Raw genomic sequence first — 25,929 nt, 5'->3', positions numbered from 1 at the left:
CTCTCTCATCGATGTCTCTAGCTCTCTATCCCTCTCCCTTCCTCTCTGTAAAAAAATCAATAAAATATATATATATATAAAAAAAAAGAAGGGGTGATGTGACCCGGCCCGCGTGGCTCAGTGGTTGAGCATTGACCTATGAACCAAGAGGTCACGGTTCGATTCCTGGTCAGGGCACATGCCCAGGTTGCGGGCTTGATCCCCAGGGTGGGGCGTGCAGGAGGCAGCCGATTAGTGATTCTCTCTCATCATTGATGTTTCTCTCTCTCTCTCCCTCTCCCTCTCCCTTCCTCTCTGAAATCAATAAAAGTATATATTTTTAAAAAGGGGTGATGTGATCCCCAGGTCAGCAAGGCCCCACCTTAGTATCCAAGTTACAGATCCAGGGCAGACCCTGCCGGATGTCCCTCAGCCACGGCTGTGGGGTGGGGGGAGGTCACAGGTTCGTCAGGGCGCCTCCCTGCCTCTTCCCAGGCAAGAAGAACCTTTCCCGGGGCAGGGCACAGCGGTCAGCAGGCTGCAGGATGGGGAGGGGAGGGGGAGGAGGAGGGGAGGGGAGAAGAGGGTGAGGAGAAGGGGGGAGGGAAGGGGATGGGGAGGGAAGGCTCGCTGTGATGCCTGCCGTGGGGGCTGGGAAGATAGCGTCTCTGCGAAGGCCTCTGGGGTAGATGTTGCCAGATCACCGTCCAGTGTCACAGAAAGCGTGGCTGTGAATCCGGGGGCTCCGAAGCGCGGGGCGTGTAATGATTAGCAATAGAAGTCGCCGCCGGGTGAAGGGGGGACAGCAAAGAGCCCTGGGCGTGGCTGAGCGCAGGCGGCTGGGGAAGAGCCCTCTGAGCACCACGTTTCTCAGCCTGCACCTCCCTGCAGACTGAGCCCGGCAGCCGGCCCCACGGGGTCCGCGTGGGGAACGTCCGATTTGTGCGCGCTGACCACGAGGACCTCGGTGCGGAGCCAGGCTCCAGGGCTGGGCTCTCGGGTCCTAGCGGCACGACCTTGGGTGTTTGTCGTGTCTGTGAAGGAAGGTCACGGGCAATACGGGGCTCCCAACCTTTCCTGGGGTACACCCACCTCTGAGCATGTGGATGCTCCCCCCAGACCATGCCTGTGCACCCGCCCAGAAGGCGGTGTGCCCTTCACGGGACTCGGGGGCTCGGGGCGACGGCTGGACCAGGCACCCCAGACCACTGACGGGACGTGGCTCTGACGCTGCCCCGGGGTGGTGCGTGCCGCACGCCGTGGGGCTCGGGGTCCAGGCCGAGGACCTGCGCTGAGCGGCCCGAACTGCAAGCCATTTCTATCGGTGTTTCCCAAAGTCTGCCCGAGGAACCCCTGGGTGTCCGTGTCCTGGGCCTGCCGTAACAAACTGCCACGAACGTGGTGGTTTAACACAACAGAAGCGCTGGAGGCCGGGGGTTACAGCCGGGGTGGGCGGGGCCGCGTCCCCCGAGGCCACGGAGGGCCTTGCCCTGCCTCCTCCCTGCCCGCTCCTGGGGCCTGGGCTCCTGGCAGGGGCCCCCTCTCTGCCTCCTCCTCACAGCACCCTCCCGCCTCTGCGCCTCGCTTCCCTGTGTCTCACCAGGACCCCGCCCCGGCCCGGGCCCGCCCTGAGGGGCACGCACACCATGCTTCCCCCGGCTTGCGATCGCTAACTTGCCCCCATCGGCAACAGCCCTTTCCCCAGACAGTCCTGGCCCCCAGGTTCCGGGGGTCGGGACAGACATGTCCTGGGGAGCGGGGGAGGCACCATTCGCCCCTCCGCCCCGATCAGAACCCCGGCCTGTGTTTGTGACTAAGCTGTCGGGGTCCAAGGGCAAGTCAGGAAGGAGTGAATGGGGAAGACAAAGAGCTTTCTCCACTGTTTTGTTTTTTCTTTTTCTCTTTTTATGAAAAATTTCAAATATGCACGAAAGTAGAGCTAATAGGGCAACACGCTCCTGGGGTTACCCCTCACCTCAGCCTCAGCTGTCATCAGTATCTGTGGGTGACCATGCGGGGCACCCGCTCCTCGGGAGAGGGGTTTGCCCCGGAGCCCAGACGGTCAGTGGGTGGCGGGGGGAGGGTGGGTGGCCCCAGAGGGCGGCCGGCCGGGGGAGGGTGCCTCACACGCCGGCCTCGCCCGCAGGCCTTCCACGCCCCTGTTCGACCTGCTGCAGCACCGGTACCAGCAGCTGTGGGTGCAGGAGCAGAAGGCCGCCCAGAATGCCATCAAACTGGAGAAGAAGCAGAAGGTAAAGTCGGCCCGGCTCCCCAGCGGCCGAGGGCCGGGGCGGCAGAGGCGGGAAGGGCTGGCCCCGCAAAGCTCAGCTCTGAGACTGAGCCCCGTGCACGCCTGTCCCTGGGGGAGGCTGGGAACCACGCTGCTTGTGGCCTGGCCCACAGGCATTGTGGGAAGTTAGAGCCTGAGGGGGTCTTGGTGACGATCAGACTGAAGCCCTACCTCAGCCCCAAGACCGGAGATTCTGCGGGACCGGGCACCGGCCTGTGTGCCTGACAGAACCCGGCTCTCTCGCTCTCTCTCTCTCTCTCTCTCTCTCTCTCTCTCTCACACACACACACACATACACACACACACACACACACACACCTGCCTGGGGACTCTCCACCAAACCTCTGCACGGCCTCACACATCCGGAAATTAGATTTTTTAATATATATTTTTATTGATTTCAGATAGGAAGGGAGAGGGAGAGAGAGAGAAACATCAATGATGAGAGAGAATCATGGATCAGCTGCCCCCCACCAGGGATGGAGCCAGCAACCCGGGCATGTGCCCTGACCAGGAATCGAACCATGACCTCCTGGTTCATAGGTCGACGCTCAACCACTGAGCCACGCCGGCCAGGCCGGAAATTAGATTTACACTCATTTCTGTGCAGGCTGACCTGACCTCACAGAAAACTGCCCCGTGTTATCTACAAAGAAAAGGCTGAGACGGCAGAGGGCCCGAGAACGCCCGCCCGGGGCGGTGCCACAGGGAACACGCGTATTGCACTCGAGGGGTGCGTCCTGTTCCAATGAACGACTCGGGCCCTGAAAACACTTCCTGGGCATCAGCTGCATCATCTCATCGACGCCTCACAGAAGCCGGGGAGGGGGTGGCCCTGCTTCGCAGGGTGGAGGGGAGCTCCGAGAGGCGGTGCCCACACCGGGGCGTGGAGCCGGGGACAGGCCCGGTCCAGCCTCCGCCAATTCCTGCGGCACGAGGGCCGGACAGCCGCACGGCCACCTCAAAGTCAGCCCTCTCCGTGCTCACGGGGCGCTTTATCGGTCTCCTCAGAAGCAGGACTTTGGTGACCCTGGTCGTTCCAATGCTCAGGACCCATGGCGTCCCCCCGCCCCGCGCACAGGCCGGCGCGCACCCGTCTTCCCGCTGCCTCCTCCTGAGTACTCGCGGGGCTGGCACCTCATCGGGTCATCTCAGTCTGCTGCATGTTCAGATGAGGAAACTGAGGCTCAGAGTGACTGAGCAGTGGCCACAGCGTCAGAAGAGCCGGGCTTTTCTGGATGGCGATCACGGGAACGCTCGGGGACAGGGGGCAGGGCCGTGATGTCCTGGGGCCATGCTGGCCAGTGTAGGAGTCTTCCCGGATCCTGGGGCCCTCGGGCCAGGCCAGGAGAGGCACCAAGCGAGGCTCAGGGGCCCCAGGTGACCCCAGGCGCACGATGACAGGGAGCCAAGGGCCCCCCCCCCCCCAACGCCCTGCCATTCCCAGCAGTCAGAGTCCAAGACACCAGCGCATGACCGAGCAGAGCCCGGTAATAACCTTTTAAAAGGAGCCGGTGACTGCTTATTCGTTAACGGCTCGAGGAAGAGCGAACCTGCTGTGGGGTGACCAGTTTCGGGGCCTTTGCCATCACAAGCGGCTTTACCGCCCATTTGAGAGGCGAGTTTTTAATTAGCAGCTACTTACAGCAACTCAGAGCACTGCGAGTCCGCGGGACCCCGAGCCTCCCGGACCCACCTTCTGCTCTAGAGCGATCCGTGGCCAGTGGCCTCCTCTTTAGCAGAGCACCCCATAAAGTAGCTAATGCGAGTGGCTCCACCCCAGGCACTGGTTGGGGTGTGACTTCGAGTGAGTTGCATTTGGGAGGAGTCTCCATTGTTTCACTCAGCAAACAAAGGGTCCGATTAAATGAGGCCCCTGTGCCAAGCCTAGCACATAGTAGGCCCTCAGAAAACAGGTGTGGGACCAACCCCGGCGTTCTCCTTCCTCCTCTGAGAGCGCGCCCTGGGCCGGACCTGCCCCCGAGAGATGCCAACCCTCCCTCGAATCGTGCCTCCTCCACGCAAACGCCGTGGAGTCCCGCTCACTGCCGGGCTGCGTGAGCCTCGGGCACAGGACAGGAACGCCTGGGACACGGCCCCTGCCCTCCAGGCGGCTGCACGCCAGGACCCAGAACGACATGCTGGCAGCATCCACGGCCCCTCCACACACTGAGCCATGGCCGGGCACTGTGGGGGGCTGGTGCCCTGAAGTCCAATGTGGAGAAGGGCTGGGTGCAGGGGGAAGGGTACCCTCGGTCTGTGACACCTCTGCCCTCACCCCCTCCTGGCAGCTCGGCTTCTCTGAGCCACCAGCGGAGGGGCCAGGGGAGCAGCCAGGGGAGGGGCCAGGGGAGGGGTCAGGGGAGGGGCCAGGGGAGGGGCCAGGGGGGCGATCAGGGGAGGGGTCAGGGGGACAGGCCAGGTGAGCGCCTCCCCTCCGTCTCTCCGCTGCAGGTGAGCCTGGGGAAGCTGTACGAGACCCGGAGCAGCCAGCTGAGGAAGTACAGGCCGCCCGTGAAGCTGGACGCCCTCTGGCACATGCCTCACTTCCAGAAGGTCAGGCCCGCCCCCGCCCCGCCCCCGGGCGGCTCCCCTCACCTCCCCGGCGGGCTCTGCCGCCCTCGAGACAGCGAGTTCTGTGGGCTCCCAGCCACCCAGGGCACGGCCACGGCCACGGCCACGGCATAATACCAACAGCAGCAGCTGTCAGCCCTGAGCGCACCCTCCTGCCGGCCTGGCTCAGGTCACGACCTTCACCCTCCCTGAAGGGGCTGCGGGCTGAACCAGCCGTCTGACGGCTGAGGCCTGGGCTCTGTCCACGGGGCGGACACTGTGGGTCAAACCCCCTCCACTGAGGGGGCCGTTCAAACCCACCCCCTGCCCTGGGGATTTGGGGGTGCAGAAGCTCCACGCCACAGCGCTAGGCTCCCCGGGGGCATCCCTGGGAAGCGAGCAAATGCCTGGGGGCTGACGCGAGGGCGTGACCACCAGCTCCACCCTCAGGACTGAGTGGTGTCCCTTCGGCCGCCTGGCCCTGCAGCGGTGCCCAGACCGGCGTCCCCATGGGGGGCACTGTGCCCAGGAGGGAAACGGGGCGGCCTGGGGACAGCAGCGTCAGGATGGGGGGTGCACGCCCAGCTCTGGCCGGGGAGCAGCTGCACGAAGCGGCCAGCCAGGCCCGGCGCCGTGTCGGCTAAACTGCAATTTAGGCAATGAAGGGGCCGGTGCCTCCCTGAGCCTAATGCGACGGAACAAGCTGCCGAGCTCCGCGAGCAGCCGGCCGCCCCCTCGGCGCGCCTCCCGTGTCGCCCGCTGGCCTCTGTCAGCACGTGTCACTGACCATTTGCCCCGCCGCCTGTCCGCCGCCGCCCCCGCGACCGGGAACATGACGGGCTGTCGGAGGCCTCAGCCGCCGAGATGCAGCTGTGCGGCCGGTCTCCCCGCCCGGCAGCCCTCAGCCCGCTCTCCCCGTCTCTCCCGGTTTTCCGGCCTCCCCACCCTGGCCTCCCCTCCCTCTCGCTCAGCGCTGCCCGTCCACAGCCTCCTTCCTGCCCCCGCCCCCCCCCCCCCCCGTTGCCGTCCCTCCTTTGCTCTTTTCTCTCTGATTTCCCAACATCTGGGGGTCCAGGCAGCAGGGACGCTGCTCTGGGAGGGTCGGGGCTCCTGGCTCCGTGGCACCAGATGCCCCGCAGGCTCTCACCCTACAGCAGCACCTGCCACCCTCAGCTCCTTCGTCTCTGATGTAGGATCTGCCTGAGTCCCGGCAACGGACAAGGGGGGCTCAGGGGCCTCCCCCGCGGGGCAGGGAAAGCCTCCCCCGCACATACACTGGGGGTCACAGCGACTGTCCCGGGGCAGGGCCCTGCCTCACTCACCGCCCCCTGCAGCGCCCAGCCCGCCCGGCCCGCCCGGCCTGCCCGGCCCGAGGCACCAACAACTTCTACCCTCAAAAGAGGAGGCTGCTGAGCCCTGCCGCTCTCTCCCCGGCGTCACGGCTGTTAGAAAACGCTGCTGTGAGCGACCGGAGCCAGCTCTACTGCTCGCCTGAGCCCGCGCCGGCACTGTGCTCCGTCACCTGTGTGCGTGTCACACGCGTGTCCTGACCCCGGTGCAGAGCGCGAGGCCGGGCCCAGAACCTGCGGCCCGTGACTGCAGGGCCCAGGCTGAAGGCGCCCCCATCCCGCGGCAGGAACCGCGAGGGAGGGAGTAGGAATGCCCGCCCCGGGCAGGAGGGTGGGCCTCAGCTTGTCCCGATGCCCATGCGACTCTGGGAGCGCCTGGCACACCCAGCTCAGACCCTGGACCCCGAGTGCGGCCACCACCGATGGGACACTCAGTCCCCCCGAAGGGACATAACACCACGAGAGGGCCTCTGAGCGCTCGCCGTGCCCCGAGGGCCGGACGTGTGTAACCGCATAGACGTGAGGTCCCCGCCCTACTGACGAGGAGACTGAGGCTCAGAGAGGCCGAGGGCCTGGCCCTGGGAAAGGGGACCCGGGTTCCGTCCGGGGCTGCCTAAGCCTCTTCTCTTCACCACTGGGCTGTGCCGCCCCCCGGGGACCCCTTCCCTCACCGCCTGGCCCCACCCAGGCAGACCCCCTTCCCTGCACTTATCCACACGGCAGCCAGCGACCTCCCTGCGCCATACTGTTCGACGCCCATCTCCCCCGGGACGGTGCGAGGCCGTCGGGACCAGGCCTGTCCTGCCCCGTCACGTCCCCGAGCCCCGCACGGCCGGGCACGGGCGGGTGGCCAGGGGCTGTCTGTGGGAGGAAGGAGTGGAGTGGATGAAGGAAGAGCGACAGAAAAATGCAAAAACCTCTCATAGACCTGATGGCCCCCCTTCCCAAAGCTGACGTGCCAGCGCCAGCACCAGCACCCCGGCGGCCAGCGCCCGGGTCTGCACTCAGGAGGCCGGGCTGCCCGTCCACAGCGGCCTCCAGCGAGCGCCGAGCCCCAGGGGCCCTTTTCTGCCCGGTGCCCGATCCTGTCGCTGCTGACCCCGCCCGGCCTCCCGCCCGGCCCCACTGGGAAAGGAAGCGGCATTTCCAAAAGAGCGGAGCCCGGAGCCTGGAGCCCGTCACAGTGACGGATAACCCACACGGACCCTCCCGCTCACGAACAGATGTCGCTGCTGAACTCTGTCAGAAATAATTAAACGCCTTTCACGGGGACACGCTGCGGGCAGGCGCGGCCCCTCCCTGGGCTGGGTCAGGGCCTCGGGCTGGCTCCTCCCCGGCCCGCCCCGCCCCGCCCTGGGGCCGCCCCCCGAGGCTCCCACAGGGCCCCACGATGGAGGGGAAGGAAAGGGGGCACGAGCCTCAGGGCGGACCCCTCGGCCGCAGGGTCCCCGAGGACAGGTTCTCCGTGGGCCCTGCCACCAGCAGCGGCCGCGAATGGCCGGTGCCCAGAGGGCGGTCAGCCACCCGCTGCACATGGCCTTTCTTCAGGGACAGATGCTGAGACCTGGGCTGGCCGCCGGGCCTCGCCGGGCCTGTTTCCTCATCCGACAGGGGGTGGTGGGGCTAGTTCCTGAGGCCCCTGCCCACCGAGGGTCCAGGCCCCCACGTGGGAGGGGCGTGGGGCTCCCGGAGGTGGCGGCCCGAGGGCCAGCGTGCGTGTCGGGGAACAGCTCCGATTCCCATTTGGGGGACGAAAGGCGAACGCAGCAGGCGTCCCCCTCAGTGCCGGGGGCCTCGGACTCACATGCTGGGTCTTCCCGGCAGGACGAGCGGCCGGGGCGGGAGGGGCGGCCGTGTCTGTGTGTGTACGTGTGCGTGTGCCTCCAGGGTCAGGCAGACCCCGGTCCCATGGCGACCCTGTCCCCCCAGCCTGTCTCAATCTCCTGGAGCACCTCTGCTCCGGGCCCCGTGTTCCGCGCCAGCCCAGGCTGCTGCGGGGCCACCGGCCGGCGGCCGGGCGGACAGCGAGCGCCCTGACAGGCACACGGCCAGAGGGGGACGTTTGGAGAACTGGTGTCCAGAGTTTGCAGCCTCAAATGGAGGGGAGACACCCACCTTAGCTGTCAACTCAAGCTTGGGGTGGGGACAATCGCCATAGCGATCACCCCTGCACCTGTTCCCCGGCCGCTGACTGGAACCTCCTCGGGCCCTCCCAGGCGCCCGGCCCTGGCAGCCCACCTGTGTGTGTGTGTGTGGGGGGGGGGGATTATTAACAGCTCCGCCTTCTGCTCTCAAAAGTGACCCAGTCGGAAGCACAGGTCCCACCGCCGCCTAATATTAAGCAGGAAAAATAGATGCTTTATCCTTCGTCACCAACGGCGGCCAATGGTGACGGCCCAAGACCAAGGGGCGAGTGAGCGCTCCAAATATTTGCGACGTCGCCGGCCACAACGGTGGACGGTTGGGTGCCGCCAGTCAAGTGATGTTAGATACAGATGACCCGTGATGCTGTGAAATCGTGCATAGCCACTGAAAATGACCTTAGTCTGTACTTGCCGACACGCTACTAACACAGCATTGACGGGAAGAACCCGCGCCGTGCGATGCGTTTGGATAGAGGCGGCTGCGCGTGGTTACGGGTGTGAGTGCCCCAGGGCAGAGCCGGGAGGAGCCCCCCCCCCCCCCGACCCCCGGGCCAGCGGCAGAGGGATCTGGGGGGGGAGAGGGGCGGGCTGAGTCCTACTTTCTCTGATGCTCTCTCTGCTTTGAGTCCACGTAGCTTTTACAACACAAGTAAGGCGATCTTTTTAAATGTTTTCAAGGACGAGGACGCTCCCTCCCTCCCGGTGCTTGGCCCAGAGCGAGAGTCCCCTTTCAGCCCAGTTCCCTCTGCCGGCCCGCGGCCCGCGTCCGTCTGGCATGAAGGCCCGAGGCCGGCGCTGGCCAGCAGTGAGGGCGGCTGACCTGCAGGGTCCAGATCTTTACGGCCAAGTTCAGGTTGTAACTGAAGATCCACAATCCATTTGGGCCCCGGCCTGTGTGGCTCAGTGGACAGAGCACCGGCCTGCAGACTGAAGGGCCCCGAGTTCGATTCCGGTCAGATGCATTTACCTGGTTGCACGTGCAAGAGGCGCCCCATCAATGTGCCTCTCTCACATCGATATTTCTCTCTCGGTCTCTCTCCGTCCCTTCCACTCTGTCCAAAAATCAATGGAGCAGACATCCTCAGGTGAGATTAACAAATCCAAGCATCCTGAGGTCTCCACCTCCATCGCCTCCCCCACCACAGGGCCCATCCCCGACGTGACACGGTCATTCCGTCACTAACGTGTGGACAAATAGCCTCCACTCGCATCGGCTGTGGGCTCAGCCCCGCTGCTTGGGGAGAAGGCCAGGCTGTGACGCTAACGGGTTGGGTTACAAGCTCCTGCGTCCGGAGGCTGGATCGGGCGCCTCTCTGAGGAAGACTGACCCTGCGGGTCCCCCGGGCCCCTGGCTCCCCACAGAATGGAGATGTGGGAGAGCAGCGGCCAGCCACGCAGTGACACCCTGAGACGGGCTGGTGAGTGAAGGCTGCCGGGCCTAAGGGGAGGGTTTTCTCCCTTCAGCTCTTACAAACCCGCGCTGGCGGCAAAGTTAACTCTGCCGACCCCAGGGCGGCTCAGGGCCCATCCGCCCGCCGCCTCTGCCCCGCTGTGCCAGCTGTGTCCAGCCCAGCCACTCCCTGCAGACCCAGGAAGGGCAGCTGCCAGAGGTGCCGCCGCTCCGAGTGGCCCCCCGAGTGCCCCCCCCCGAGTGTCCCCCTGAGTGTCCCCCCGAGTGCCCCCCCGAGTGCCCCCCCGAGTGCCCGCCCCGGGATGTATTTTAAGGGTCCTGCCGCTGCGCTGCTCCGGAATAAGGACGTCCGTGCTGCTGTGTAGGGCGCGGGGCGCAGGAGGATGTGCCTCACGCGGGAGCGGGGCGACGGGAAGGGTGAGTCAGAGTCCCGCACAGAGCCCCCGTCACCGTTCACATCCGTCTGCAGAGGGATGAAGGCAGGGGCCTCATTGGCTTACAGCATCCGGTCCTCGGAGGCAGGGAATCTTTAGGCACCTGCTCGAAAGGTGACATTCCTGCTCCAAGACTGGCAGGTCACCGGCAGCCAGAGCGGAGGCTTTGGGACGAGGACAAATGGCAACGTTCCTGGGCCCTGTGGGAGCTGGGGGAGGGGCGCGGGGAACCGGGTCAGGGGGAGGACCAGGCGTCTGTGCGAGGGGGGGGGGGGGGAGCGTGGAGAGGCCGGCATCGCAGGGGACAAGGGGGCTGGCACTTCTAACAGGACCAGCCCTGCATCCTGGGGACCCCCAGCCGTGTCCCCTGAATCCTTCTAGCACCTGGGAACTTTCCATTTAATCCAGAAAGCTCTTCTCCCCAGCTGGGCATGAAAAAAATTCAAATGTTGTGCTGAACATCACCCGGAAAACAGAGTCAGCCCATTGTTTGGGCATCAGCTCTATATTCCTAATCTCCAGAGACGGCGAGAACCTCATGTTGAATTTTGGGCGCCGATGGGGCTGTGGGGTCCCCAGGTGATTCCTCCAGCTCGTCCCCAAGGGAATACATCCTCAGTGATCTGAAGAGACTCTCCCGGGCTCGAGGAGGAGTGTGGGCCACCTCGGGGGGGACTCGCTCCGTGTCACCCACGAATCCCCCATCTCCACGTGTCAGCCTCTGTCAGCAGGCGCCGATGCTGCTGGTGCGACCCCCCCGAAGCCGCGGAGCAGGAGGCCAGCCGGGTCCCCCCAGATAAACACCCTCAACGCTTCACTCAGGGCTCATGGTCACAGGTTTGTCAGAAGTGCGGGCGAGGTGGTACCCTCGTATCTAAAAGCCATGGCTGTGCCCGGCCGGCGCGGCTCAGGGGCTGAGCACCGACCTAGGAACCAGGAGGTCACAGTTCGATTCCTGGTCAGGGCACAGGCCCGGGTTGCGGGCTCGATCCCCAGTGTGGGGCGTGCAGGAGGCGGCCCATCGATGATTCTCATCATTGATGCTTCTCTCTCCCACTCCCTTCCCCTCTGAAAGCAATAACAATATATATTTTTAAAATAAAAATAAATAAATAAATGCTGTGGCATGAACACACCCTCACGTTCCCCTCGGAGACGCAGGCCGCCGGCCCCACACACAGAGCAGCCGTGCGGAGAAGGCGCGACGGGGCCGTGTTTTCTGGCCTCTGCTCCTCCTCTCCCCAGAAGTCTCGGGACAAACAACACCAAAAGCGGGGACTCTGGCCAAAGGCGGCGGCAGGCGGTGCTCAGGGAAGGGCATCCAAGAAGCTATTCTGAGCCCGTTCCCAGCGGCAGCCACAGTCACGGCCCCGCAGCGCACAGCCCGCACCTCTGCCGCGCCAGGCGGGGCGTTGATGAACGATCTCGCGATGTCTGTCCTCTCAGCAACCCGGTGCGTGGAGGGGAGTCGCTGTCCGAGAAAAAGAAGCTAAAGCTCCGAAGTTCAAGTCCGTGTCCCAGGTCCTGGCGGACCAGAGGCAGAGTGGGTGGGGCTGGCGCCCGTGGGCGCTGGCAGGGCCGAGCAATAGTAAGGCCCGCACCTGCGGTCAGGGGTCGGGGGGCCTACATGCCGGGCCTGGGAGGGCGAGTGGACGGCGGTCATGAGCTCGGGGTTTTATGGGTGTCCGGAGGGCCGTGCCAGCCTGGCCTGGCTGATTTAAGCCCTTGCCATAAACAGAACTCTCCACTGCCCTGAACGCCTTTAGACCTTGACAACACCCCTGAGCACCTCTGAAATCGTAGTTTGGCCCGAAGGCTAAAGAGGAAAGAAGCCATTGATCGGGGTCCAGGCTGCGGTTACAAAGGGCATGTGGCAGGGACGGGGCGTAGAAGGCGGGCTGAGCCAGCCTGCCTACCCGTCCGCATCTGAAAGTGGGGACAGCAGGAGAGAGGCCCATGCAGGTGCGTGTGAGGCGCTGGCCACGGCCCGGCTGGGAGACGGTCGGAGCAATCGTCTCTGGGTGGGACGAGCTTTGGCATCGGCCCTGCAGGTAGTTCTCAAGCTTGGCTGTGCCTGCAGGTCTCTGAGGGGAGGGCTGAGCTGGTCCAGTGGGTGGGGCAGGCACCAAGCCCGAGTCCTCAGCTCCCTGCGCCCCATCAGCGGCACCTGCACGGCTATAATTAAAGTATTTCCTGTGGCAAGTGGCTACGCTTTCATGCGTTCCATAGGAAGCTTGTCGGGGCTTCGAGAAGAAGCGAGGAGTATGAACTTCAGTCTTAATCTGCTCCAGCTGCTCCAGCAACACCCACAGCTGGGGGCTTAAACAGCAGGCATGTATTTCTCTCCGTTCTGGAGGCTGGTGTCCGAGATCAGGGTGCTGGTGTGGTTGGGTTCTGGCGAGGCTTTTTTCCTGGCTTTAAGGTGGCCACCGTCTTGTGTTGAGTGAGAGGGAGAGAGCTGGTGTTTCTTCTGAGAAGGGCACTAATCCCGTCCTGGGGGCCCCACCCTCATGAGCCCATCCAAACCTAATTACTTCCCAGAGACCCCACCTCCAAACACCATCCCATTGGGGGGTATGACTTTTAGGAGAACACAATCACCTGTTCCCACTTCTAAGTGAGAGCCATCTGTCCACCCATATATCTGTTCTTCCATCTATCCATCCATCAGTCCATCCATTCATTCATCCATCCATCCAATCTGTCCATCCATTCATCCACCCAACCATCCATCTGTCTATCCATTCATCCACCCAACCATCCATCTATTCATCCATCCATCTATCCATCTGCCCATCCATCCATCCATCCATCCATCCATCCATCCATCCATCCATTCATCCACCCAACCATCCATCTATCTATTCATCCATCCATCTATCCATCTGCCAATCCATCCATCCATCCATCCATTCATCCATCCATCCATCCATCCGTCCGTCCGTCCGTCCGTCCGTCCGTCTGTTCGTCCGTCCGTCCGTCCATCCATCCATCCATCCATCCATCCATTCATCCACCCAACCATCCATCTATCTATTCATCCATCCATCTATCCATCTGCCCATCCATCCATCCATCCATTCATCCATCCATCCATCCATCCATCCGTCCATCCGTCCGTCCATCTGTCCGTCCGTCCACCCACCCATCCATCCATCCATCCATCCATCCATCCATCCATCCATCCATCCATCTGCTCATCCATCCATCCATCTGTCCATCAGTCCATCCATCCATCAGTCCATCCATCCGTTTGTCTCCCAGCCAAGACTTGTTGAGTGCCTACAGGTTGTCCCTAACAGCAGTCACCCCAAGACCTCTGAGAGTCTCCTGTCTGTCCACGTTTCCCCAGAGCAGGGCCCAGAGGCTGGCATCCAGAGCCTCGCTCTCTAGTTGAGGACACTTAACTCTCATATTCTTATCTGTAACTTAACAGCCTCTTCTTAAAACACACCCCAAACACTTCTTCCTGCTCATTATTCCAACAAGAGAAACGGGGAAAGACAACACCACCCCTCACCGTGTGCATCCCTCCCCAACGGGCCGAGGAGCCGAACATCCGAGCGTGTCCCCGGCTCCCCTCGCAGGAACAGGAGCGGCTCGACAGCCCGATGCACACGCAGCACGGCCCTGCCAGGCGCCGTGCGGACGGCGCAGCGAGGGCTTCCTCTGCACCCAAACAGAATCAAAGGCTCCCGACCGACCGAGGAGCCACGTGCCCGGGTAACCGCCTGGCGCCACCTGAGAGAGCGCCGCCAGGGAAACTTCCAGAGAAAGCAATTAAGGCGTCCCCGCTGTCTAGACTCGGCAGCAAAACTTGGAGCTCTGGAATTGCATGCTCCCAGGGACCTGGTGCCCCCTCCCAGCCTGATCCTGCATCAAAAGCAGCAGAGGTTCCTGAGGGGACCGGCGGGCGTGGCCCCCGAGCCCCGTGCGCTCCTGACGTGTCGTCTCGTCGAAGACGCGGCAGGCAGCAGACGAGATTCGGCTTGTGGGACGGGGTGAGATTAACATACAAATGTGCAGGCCTCTCTGAGAGCTGGCAGGCGCCGATGAATATTCATCAAGTACCCACGGCGTTCATGATACCAACATGCAAAACATCAGCCCTGGCACCGGGGCGTCCGCACACAGCTCCGCGCTCGGCGCCTGCAGCCCCGCCCCGGCGGGGGCTTAGGCTAATATTTGTAGCGAGTGGCCTCCTCTTGTGTCCTCAGCACCTGGCCCCCCAGGGGAGTACTGGGGAGACACCAGCCCCGTCTCGGCGGGCTGTCTGCTCACAGAGCCTCCTCCAGCAGGCTCAGGAAAGCCTCCTTAGCTCTCACTCTGCGCAAAATAGAAAGACCCACTCTAGCCCTCGCCGGTTTGGCTCAGCGGATAGAGCGTCGGCCTGCAGACTGAAGGGTCCCGGGTTCGATTCCAGTCAAGGGCACATGCCCAGGTTGCGGGCTGGATCCTCAGGAGGGGGCGTGCAGGAGGCAGCCGATCCATGATTCTCTCATCATTGATGTTTCTCTCTCTCCCTCTCCCTTCCTCTCTGAAATCAATAAAAAGACACTCTCTACTGGGGATCCGTCTACCATGCACCCTCCGACCCCCTCGTATCCTGCTACCCCTCAGTGGGGTGGGCAGGGTAGCACCGCCGGACTATCCTGCCGCCCTTTTGCAGCCAGGCCTCCCGGCCACCTCCCAGGAGGACAGCGCCAAGCAGACCGCCGCCGCCGTCCAGGCTGCGGGAAGAAAAGAGGCCTCTTCCTGGCAGCTCGGCTTGTCACCGCGTTTGTTGACAACCGGCTGAAAACAGCCCTCGCCGCCTGTGAAGTCTCCTCCATCTCCCAGCCAGGCCTCCGCAGACAGGTTTGAAAGGCGAACACTCGGGGAAACATAGACACTCGCCCACCCCCAGCCCCGGCACGGCAGCGGGGCGAGCGGGGCGAGCGGGCTGACGGCCCCTCACCTGGCCTCGCGGCGCACCGCCTCCAATTAAATCAAAATGGTTTGTTTTTAATGGTCTTTTACACTGACAAGTGGGCGATCATTCTGGGCCCACGAGCTGTCAGGGAACTGAGGCAAATCCTCCGTTGATAATGCCCAATGCTTCCAATTAGGAGCCGCGGCCGCGCCTGGCGCGCTAACGATTCCCCAGCCGCCCCCAGGCCCCTTTGGCGCCGGCTGCTGCTTCTCGCCTCCGCCGCAAATTACTGACACCAAACGGAAGGCCCGTCTCCTCGCCACGCCAGGCCCGGGCCCTGTTGGGCTTAATGAGCCGATGGAAGTTTCGTGGCTCCGGCGCTAAATTCTTTTCTTGTTTGACAGCTGCTCGGCTAAGGCGCGTGTTGACCTTATAAAAGATTTAGTGTTTCTCATTATTTTCTGTCGAGCTTCACAGTGATGGCTCGGCGGGTATCATTTGCATCTGGGGTGCGTGCCTGTGCGCGCGCACGTGTGTGTGTGTGTGTGTGTGTGTGTGTGTGTGTGTGTGTGTGTTGGACGGGGCCTCCAAGGTGGAGATGGGGAAGAGGGGAGGGGCGTCTTCTCCCGTCTTGTCTGGCTCCTGCAAACAGCTTCCAGGTGACATTCCTCTCGGAGGAGGGGTTTCAGAGAGCGAAGCCCCGATGGCGGGAAGGACACCTGAGCCAGACTCGACGCCCAGGACCGTCCAGGGCCGCGCTCACATGCCCCCAGGAGGGCCTCCCTCTCCGCTCCGGCCCGCGTGGAGCCGCGGCCAGCAAGCCTCCTCCCTCGGCCCTGGCCCTGCATGAGGATTTACTGGCTGTAAAAGCGGAGCCGCTTGTTTAAAGGTGGCACGTGTCCCTGCCCCGGAGACGCCTGCGAGCACCTGAGAGTCTCATCTGGCCCCCGCGCCCAGGCCAGACCGGCCGTGCTCGGAATAACAAGGCTCCAGGGCCTCCTGCTCTCCGTCTGGCTCATCGGACCCGGTCTCCACGTCCTGGCCTCCCCCTTGCCCGCCCACCGGCCACCCGAGGCGGCCTGCAGAGGGAGGGGCACGAAGGGCAGGTGAGCGCGTGGACTCTCACTGGGGCTCTCCGCCGTCACCCTTGCCCCTCAGAGACTCTGTTTTGATCTTTTAGAGCAAAAACACGGCACCTCCTCCCCCTCCCCCCGAGCCCCTCCCCCCGTGCCCATGGCAGACCCTGCTCATCAGTCATCACACACTTTCTCACGAGCCTAGGCTCAGCCTGAGAGTCCTCTGAACGGGACGGGCACCAGCCAGCAGTCTGTGCGAGCTGGCAGGTGTCGCCACCCGGCCTTAGAGGGGCCGTTTACGTAAATCGCCAAGTACCCCGAAGCTCCTCGCCCTGCTATGCTACATTAGGGTGCTTTTTATAGAAAAGTAAAATAAGATATAACCCACTAAAGGAAAATGGATAAATTAAACGTCATCAAAATGAAAAACTTTGGTGCTTCAAATGGTACCGTCAAGATAGTGAAGAGACGCCCTGGCCGGTGGCTCGGCTGGTTGGAGCGTCATCCTGCTCACCAAGGGGTTGTGGGTTCGATTCCTGGTCAGGGCACACGCTGGGTGGCAAGTCTGATCCCCGGCTGGGGCACACGCAGGAGGCAGCTAACCGACGCTCCTCTCCCACACGGATGTTTCTCTCTCTTTCCCTTCCTCTCTCTCTAGAAATCAGTGGGAGCATATCCTCAGGTGAGGGTATAAGTAAATAAAGAAAGAAAGAAGAAAGGAAAGCGAAAAGACAACCCACAGAAGAGGAGAAAATAATTGTAAATCGTGTAGCTCATAAGGGACTGTGAATGCCAATATTACTCTTACAGCTCAGTATTGACATGCAAATAACCCAATTTTGAAATGGGCAAAGGGTTTGAATAGACGTTCCTCCAGAGACGATGCGCAGATCACCAAGAAGCACACAAAAAGCTCTCAGCATCATTAGCCTTTAGGGAAATGTAAATCAGAACCACCGTGAAAGACCATTCATGCCCACGAGGTGGCTACAACAACAGTAACAATAATAATAATAAAAAGACAGACAATAACAAGTGTTGGCAAGGATGTGGAAAAACTGGAACCCTCGCAGGTTGCCGGTGAGAATACCGTCGCACTTTTCCAAAAGGCTAAACCTCGAGTTCCCACATGACCCAGCAATTCCGCTCCTAGGTGTGTGCCCAAGAGAAATGAGAACATACGTCCACACATGAATGTCTCTAGCAGCTTCATTCATAAGAGCCAAAAAGCAGCAACAACCCAAATTTCCACCTTTAAATGGGTACATTTTATAAATTACTAGAGGCCCGATGCACGAAAATCGTGCAAGAGTAGGCCTTCCTTCCCCTGGCTGTTGGCACTGGCTTCCCTCTGGCACCCGGGACCTGGGTTTCACTCACAGCCCTGGCTTAGTGGGGAACGTCCAGAAGGACTTCCGGTCTAATTAGCATATTATGCTTTTATTATATAGGATATCTCAACTAGGGGCCCGGTGCACGAAATTCATGCTCGGGTAGGGTCCCTAGGCCTGGCTGGCGATCAGGGCCGATCAGGGCCTTCCTTCGCCGGCCGCCGGGTGCCAGCCAGGGCCCTCCTTCGATCTGCGCTGCCCCCTGGTGGTCAGCACACATCATAGCAAGCGACTGAGCTCCCAGTCTCCTGGTTGAACTCCGAGGGGACCCTTGGCATATTAGCCTTTTATATATATATAGATATAGCTGTTTTAAAAAAAGAAGATTCAGGCCACTTGAAAAAAAAATAGCCCATGTGAGTCAGGTCCGTGCTCAGCACCTAGGTTCAGTCTTTGGAGCCTGGAAGAGGGTGATGGCGGCCAAAATGGCCTCGGATGACGAGGGAGGGGCAGTGTCCTCGGTTTCCCCCAGGATGTGCTGTGACTCCCACTCGCCTGAACCCTGTTCAGCTCGGAGGCTGAAGAAGCAGAAGTGGGTCTTCAGGGAGTTCAGACAAACACCCGCACGGTCACCCTACTCTTCCTCCACCAGCATCTGGCGAACAGACTCATTGTTCGACTGGGACCTCAACTGCTGCTGACCAGCCTCCCTGGTCCTTGGAAATGACCGAGAGACATTGGTTTGGCTTCTGGAAACAGCAACTCGGTTCTCATTTTCAAAGGCATCGGGGCCGCCTCTGCTTCTGCCCCAGCAAGTCTCGCGAGCCCTACGGTCCGCGGAGCACAGACCTGGACCCTGGTCGGGCGTCCCGCTTAGCAGCTGGGCGTCCGTGGGCCAGGGTCTCCACCACCCCGAGCTTCAGCCTCCCCTCCCGCTGGGTGAGCCTGCCCCCTGCCCTCAGCGGCCGGCGCTCTGCCCGCTCACCCGCACGTCCCGGGAACCCCCCGGCAGAGCTGTGCGGAGCAGGAGGCTTGCTTTCCACGCCGAGCTTGGCTGTGCTCTGAGGCGCAGCGTGTCGGCCTGTGTCCTTGCTCGGTCTATTTCTGGATCACAGAGAAGAGAGAGCTGGGAGCAGAAGAGCGATTTCGGAGACCAGATGTCCCGGGAGAGCCTGGCGCCCTCGCTAATTAGCTCACCTCCCGGACCTGCCCCATCGGAGCGCGGGGCGCAGCGCTCACCGGCGACGCCCCGCACGGACCCGTGTTCTGCGGGGCCTCTGACCCCCGGCGGCCCCGGCTTGACAGGAATTACTGACCTGGGACTGATCCATAATCTCTGAGTGCCCTCATTAGAGGAGACAGCCCCTCAATCTTTTCAAGAAAACCTCGCTCCCGGTCACCTGAGCCCTTGTCACTTAGAAAAAAACAACCCTAAACTAAAATCTCTATAGCTGTCATTTTTTTACTTTTTTTTTCTGTTTGGCAGGTTATTTTTTTTCAACCTGGCTATTTTTTCTCAAATCCTGCCTTTTGATTTCTCAGCCCCCAGACCTGGCTGAGACTTGGTGCCCTCTGGGGGGACCATCCTGGGGCGGTGAGGGGGGCTGGGGTCGGCTGGCCCCGCTGCTCCTTGGAGGACGTGTGAGGCACACGGGAAGCCGCCCGGCCTGTGACGGGGCCGCGGAGGGCTGTCCTTCCTGGCTGGTGCACGCACACACCGTCGGCCGCGCGTGGGGTTGGCTTTACAGAGCAGGCCCGCGCCGGGGAGGAGGCGCCGAGGAAGCCACTCCCCACCGTCCAGAGCCCAGGGCTGGGCTGCCTCAGTGTCCCCGCGGCCCAGGCCTCCCGCTGCGGGGAGAGGAGCCAGGGCAGAGGAGGGAGAAGGCACAAGGCCACGGCCACCGGGCAGAGGAGATGACCAGCGTCTCGCCTGGGGTCTTGGACGCTTTCTTTTTTTATTTATTTCCTTCTTAATCCTCACCGGAGGACATTTTTTTCCACTGATGTTTAGAGAGGAACATTGATGGGAGAGAGACACATCGATTGGTCGCCTCCCACACACGCCCCGACCAGGGCCAGGGATCGAACCTGCAACTGAGGCACGCGCCCTTGCCTGACTCTCTTTCCACTGAGCCACCCCGGCTAGGACTGTAATTGTGTTTTATCACCATTTTCCTGGCTCTGCCAGACGAGGCTGCCTGAGTCCTCCCTGCACCCCGATGCCCAGCACGAGTCGCCACAGGGCGATGCTCGGGGGTATGCGTGGAGTGAAGTAATTCATGCATAAATGAAAGGACCCACCTGACCCCCTGGCCCAGCATGCGGGCACTCTCGCTGTCCCGCCGCCGGCTCATCGCACACAGGGATTTCCTGGGGAGACTGGACGGGGCTTTCCAAACAAGCACAAACACCAAAAACTCAACAAATACTGACAAGGCATCTGAATCACACTGATCACTTTGACATCAAAGACTTTAAATTAGAAATCAATCACAAAACGTAACTAATGAGCTTGCCTGGGAATTTTAAAGCATATATTTATGAATAAATGAAAGGCCAGAGAAGAAATTTAAACAGAAATTCGGTAGGTGTGAAATGAGAAGAGAACTGAGCAAAAAATAAATATACTCAATACTTGTGAGATGAGATAAAAGAAAATGCAGAGGGCAACATAGTTGCCAACACCATCTATCTATATATATAAAAGGCTAATATGCTGTGTCCATGGACTGATAGCTATAATGTGCCTTGACCACCAGGGGGCAGATGCTCAACACAGGAGCTGCCAAGCTTCAGTGACTTGGCAGCAGTGGTTCTCCGGTGATGCAGCCCGAAACCAGAGGGGAGGGAGCCCGATTCCTCACGGGGCCACACGATTCCACTTCGGCCATGGGTTAATGTTGTTGCTGGGGCACTGTCGGCCCTTAATCTGGTTCACTGCACATTTGTGTTTGTGTTCCACACCCTGCACGACAGCAACTTTTCAGAGCGCCCTCTCGCACTCCGGGACCCCTCGGGGGATGTCAGAGAGCTGGTTTTGGCCCTATGCCAGTAGGCCAGGCCGAGGGACCCCATCTGCCGGAGGGACTCTGCTGACTCTGCAGACGCCCTTCGAGCCATGGCGCCACCCCAGGTGCGGCTGGCCAGGGAGGGGCCATGGGAGGTTGGCTCCCGGGTGTGTCCGGCCCGTCTCGCCCAGTCCTGCCCTGCCGGCCACCTTCTAATTAATTTCCTTTCAGTGTGCACGAATCTGTGCACCGGGTCAATGGTGTTATATATAAATGTCAAGGTTAGAAAAAAGAGGAGTAGAGGGGGATTCTCGGAGCAGATGCCTCTAGATGCTAGAAAAGGAAAAACAGAGAAACCTCAAAGAAGGAACTATCGAAGTCAAGAGCAAAACTGGCGAAATGACGAGGGTATCTGATAATCAAGAGGATCAACCAAATGAAACGCTGCTCATTGAGAGTGGACCAAAAAGTGTGATGCTTCTGAATGACTGGGAAATGGAGCCCAAGAACCTGGTCCAGGGCGAAGTGGGGACCACAGCGGGCAGGGAGCAGCCGGAGGAAAGGCGATGGGTGTGCTGGCTGCCGGGCTCAGCTCTGCCCGGGACTCCCAGGGACCCTGGAGAATCGCTTTCCACCTTCGGGCCTCAGATTTCCCACCTGCAGAATGGGAGAGGGGGACCCAATGACCTCCAAGGTCTCTCCCAACCCTGGCTGTCTGGGAATCTTGTATTCCAATGGGGGGTGGAGGGAATTACGATTCCTCGGGGCAGCGTTGACTACAAACCTCTCGTCAGATCTGACGTGCTCACCTCCCGCCTCATCTCCTTGTCCCCCGGGCACCCTGGTTTGCTTGCATTTCTGTGGAGAGCGGCTACAGCGTTTGGACAGGTTCAAGCCTCGGACTGACTTGTGGCAGAGCCACATACAAGTCCCAGCTTGGAGGGTAAAGCCCTCCCAGCACAATTATAGCCAAAAGGCTATGGTGGTAAGCTTGACCTTATAGTCCAACCCTGCAGTCCCAGGTAGCTAAGGGATGTGGGCTGCAGGGGGTGCAGCAAGTGCTGCCAAAACAAGGCTCGATAGAGTTCAGAGAATGGCGACAACGGGAAGGAAGCAGATTTGAAACTTGCAGGGACGTTGTAAGCATCTTGCCCTTGTTGTGCTCCATGTGATCTGACTTTAAATAAAGCTTCGCTTACAGGCTGAGTCACTGTGTCTTCATCCAGGCACAGTGATCCACCCGGCCCCAACTGTATTCTCTTGTCTGTCTTCTTTAATCCTTCACGGCCCCTCCTCAGGTTCACCCCGGCCGTGCCGGACGCGGCTCACATCTCCTCTCGTTCTTCCTGCGCCAGGGCTTGGGCTGGCCCCTGCCCCTACGACACTTTCCCCTCCTCGTCCCGTCGTCTCTAGAAAGACCTTGCGGCCCCCACATGGAGTTAGAGTTCCCCAGACCACAGTCTTACTGTCGTCAAACAGTTAATTATAGTAGAGAGCGTAGACAAGCGCCCGGCCTGTCTTACTCGCCAGTGTCCCCCGTGGTGGCAGTGCCTGCTCCTTATCTGGGCAACACTGCCCATTCGAACAGGCCCAGCGCCTTGGCCCACCTGGGTATCGCCGCCCCCGCCCACCCACCGGCCTGGCCCTCGGACCGCTGCCTGCCCCGGCGCCCGCCCCTTATTTACCTGCCTTGACCTCAGCGACTCAGCTCCATTCAGCAAAGCTGTCTCCTGCCAAAGCCGTCACAGTTCCCCAGCTCCAGGCGCGGGCAGCCTGCAGACGGCTTAATTTAGAAGCGTCTCTGAAGGAATCCCGCGCTCCACGGCGCTCCTGCTTCCACTCGGGGTCTGCAGGGTCGTGACCACACACAGCGTGAGGCCCGGCTGGTAATGAGGATCCCCATCGCTGGCGGAGCTGCCGGGTCGGGAGGAGAGAGGGAGCATGTGGGGTCGGAGCCCATGTTCCCGGCAGCGACTTTCACGTTTCCTAAGCATTTAACATGGGGGTGGGGCGGAGCCACGAAGACCTGGGCCCAGAGTCCCCCGCTCTGGGTTCACCCTGTGCGACCTGGGCACGTGACCCTGCACCATGGAGACACATCGGGGTGCTCCGAGGCTTGTGTGAAATAAATGCCCGGCACCGGCAAGTCCCGGCTGGGCACGCGAAGCAGGCAGGGTGCCCGCGAGGCCCCCAGAGACCGGACGTGCCCGCCGCACGCAGCACCTCCAGCTGCCTTCTGGGAAATCATGTCACGGTGTCAGAATCAAGCCGTCCCTTGCCAGAGGCGACACCGCGGTGCGCGGAGGCCTCTGTTTCCGGCTCCTCCCCTCTCTGCTCAACACCCTCTCTGAGGCCACGTGGGAATGTCTCTGAAACTGGAGATTAAGCTGAGGACAAGCTCGATCGTGGTTCCATCAAACGCCTTGAACGCCAGGTGCCGAGCCCTGGGTCGGGTGGGCATCAGGTGACGGGTTACCAGAGCCGGGCATGACCCTGACACTGAGCCAAGAAACCTGAGCCCTGCGGCTGGGGCCCCGATGGCTCCCGGAAACACCGCCACCCAGGGCCCGTGAAGGGACAGAGGGCCCACGGAGGGACAGAGGGCCCGCGGAGGGACAGAGGGCCCGCGGACGGACAGAGGGCCCGCGGAGGGGCAGAGGGCCCGCGGGGGGACAGAGGGCCCGCGGGGGGACAGAGGGCCCGCGGGGGGACAGAGGGCCCGCGGGGGGGCAGAGGGCCCGCGGGGGGGCAGAGGGCCCGCGGAGGGACAGAGGGCCCGCGGGGGGACAGAGGGCCCGCGGGGGGACAGAGGGCCCGCGGGGGGACAGAGGGCCCGCGGGGGGACAGAGGGCCCGCGGAGGGACAGAGGGCCCGCGGAGGGACAGAGGGCCCGCGGACGGACAGAGGGCCCGCGGGGGGACAGAGGGCCCGCGGGGGGACGGAGGGCCCGCGGGGGGACGGAGGGCCCGCGGACGGACGGAGGGCCCGCGGACGGACGGAGGGCCCGCGGGGGGACGGAGGGCCCGCGGAGGGACGGAGGGCCCGCGGGGGGACGGAGGGCCCGCGGAGGGACAGAGGGCCCGCGGGGGGACAGAGGGCCCGCGGGGGGACAGAGGGCCCGCGGGGGGACAGAGGGCCCGCGGGGGGACAGAGGGCCCGCAGAGGGACAGAGGGCCCGCGGACCTCCGAGGCGTCCTGCACTGTTTTCTACGTTAGGACTTGGGGGTGTTTTTCTTCCCCGAGGAGAGAGTCCATGGCTTTCTGTAGAGTCTCGTCAGGGTCTACACCCCCCAGAGACGAAGACCGTGGTTTTATGTCCTGGAATAACTAACCAACAAACCTCAGCATGGGCAGAATATTCTAGAAAGAATCCAGAACGTAGTGCCTAGAGCTTAGGGGGTGGTGCCAAAACAGAGCTTGTCTGCCTCTGATTCCCTGTGGAGCCAACCCTGGACCAAACCCTCTCTGAGCCTCAGTTTCCCCATCTGTAAAATGGGGAATGGCCAAGTTGGATTCCACTGGGCCCGTGTGCACCCTGATGTTCCCGCTCTCCCCTGACGGTGAGCCTGGCCCTGGGACCTGAGGCCAGGACCTGGTACGGGTCTCGTTGGCCCTAAGCAGTGCCCAGACCTGGGGGGGGGGGGGGGAGGGGCGTGTCCTGGAGGCAGGCAGGGATGTGGCCCCAGGAACCACTTGGCCTGGGGAGAGACCTGCCCAGGTCCCTGCCTGCAGGACCCGCCCGGCACAGCTCTGCTAGGGTCATGGCTTTCCCGGCGTGAGATGCCCGGCCTCTTGATCCCTGAAGGGGCAGATTTCGGGCACCGAGCACAGAGGCCTTCCCTGGAGCTCCCCTCCTCTCCCTGGTCTTCGGTTCTCAGACCTGTCGCACCGAAAGCTGCCTGCAGCCCGTGGGCCGGCTAACCCCGGCCGGGGTGGGGGTGGGGGGACCCCGGCCTGGATTCTTGACCAGGGCCTGGGGCTTGGGTCCTGCTTTATCGGGAAGTCACAGCAGAGCAAACCCAGAAGGAACCTGCCTGCCGGCCCTTCTCCTCGGCCGCCTGGTAAACCCGGCTCTGATGGGCCCCGACCAGCGCCAGGCCGTCCCCCAGCCCCTGCTCACCTCCAGCCCGAAGTGCCCCCTGAGTGTCTGCCCCAGAGAGGCACCCCCTGCACCCCCACCCCAGCGTGGTTCCTTCCAGATTCACGCTCTGGGAGGGGAGGGGTCCCTCCCGTTTGACCCCGAATAAATGCAGGCGGGAGAGGAAAAGATAAACAGGCGAGCCTGCACCTTCTCCCCGGGCCTCCCTCGGGCTACCCTACAGGAGGCCCCGTTCCCGGGGTGGCCTCACACCTGGAGGCGATGGGACAGATGCAGGACACGGGGGGGGGGGGGGGGGAGGCGGCTCCCCCGCCACCAGGCCCTGAGGAGGAGGCTCGGCTGAGATGCGATCGCCCACGTTTACCTGCGGGGCTCCCGAGCCTGGGTCTGGCTCCCTCCCGGGGCCTCTGGGTGACGGTCCCTGGACTCTGGTCTGGTGCTGTGCGTGGGGCCCGGGACTCCCGCGTGGCCGCCTCCAGCCCACGGGAGGGAGTGAGGGCCAGGAGGCCCTGGGAGAGGACGGCTCGTTGGGGGGTTAGCGGCGGGGAAGCGGCTGGGAAGGATGGGCTGGCTATACCCCCCCCCCCCCCCCCCCCGCACAGTGACTGCAGCATCATCGGGGGCACCCGTTACGCACGCGTCTGCCGCTGCCGTGACTGGTTAGGGGGAAAACACTGCCACTGTCCTGGCCCGTCACCCCCCCCCCCCCCCCCCAGGACCCTCCCGGCCCTCCCTCCTCGTGCTGCGCCTCTGCTGGCTGTTTTATTATTTCTCCAACAGGAAGCCCAGCCCGGGGCAGCAGGTGAGGGCAGCAGGGAGGGGAGCACGGGGCGCGCCCCCCAGCCTCTAAGCCCGCCGACCATCTCCCCTCCATCTGCAGGTGGGCCCGCACCTCGATACCTTCCCCACCGAGGCCGATCGCCAGAGAGCTTTCAAAGCCCAGCGCGAAGAGTATGCCGTGCGCCAGGGGACCCTGCGGATGGGCAACTACACCCACCCCTAGAGCCGCCTCCGCGGTGGAAAACTCCGGAAGGACTCGCCGGTCTTGCCCCACTCCTGCTCTCACGTGGGCTCTGCTGCTGCGGGGACCCCAGAGTCAGGCCTTAGGTAGTTATTTTTGCTAAGAGCCCCCCCTCCCCTTTAGGTTAGGCAACACTCGCTCACCTTCGCCCAGCGCCCCTCGACCTGGGGACCCCCGTCCTCTGGCAGGCCGCCTGCCCTCTCTCTCAAGCCCTCACCCGACGGCATAAACCCAAATTACAAGGCAGACGCCCGGCTCCAGGCCGAGTCTGGAGGCTGTGCCCGCATTAGGGACAACGCGGTAACGTGCTCGCAAAGCCCTC

The 25,929-nt window shown here is 62.3% G+C and overlaps 1 protein-coding gene across 1 annotated transcript in view; it reads left to right on the top strand.

Moving 5' to 3' along the window:
* The window catches only part of CFAP77 (cilia and flagella associated protein 77), a gene marked incomplete at both ends in the record, with an annotated part of 93,252 nt that extends 67,663 nt beyond the window's left edge, over positions 1–25,589 (top strand). Inside the window, 3 exons of the mRNA XM_079791236.1 lie at positions 2,126–2,231; positions 4,724–4,825; positions 25,467–25,589. Of these exons, the coding sequence (XP_079647362.1) occupies positions 2,126–2,231; positions 4,724–4,825; positions 25,467–25,589 (331 nt within the window). The remainder of the gene's footprint in view (positions 1–2,125; positions 2,232–4,723; positions 4,826–25,466) is intronic.
* Between the last annotated feature and the right edge of the window lie 340 nt (positions 25,590–25,929).

This window comes from Cnephaeus nilssonii, assembly GCF_951640355.1.
Source record: "Cnephaeus nilssonii genome assembly, chromosome: 14".
Taxonomy (NCBI): Eukaryota; Metazoa; Chordata; class Mammalia; order Chiroptera; family Vespertilionidae; genus Cnephaeus; species Cnephaeus nilssonii.
The sequence above is the reverse complement of the archived record's forward strand: the minus strand, read 5'-3'. Positions and strand labels throughout refer to the sequence as shown.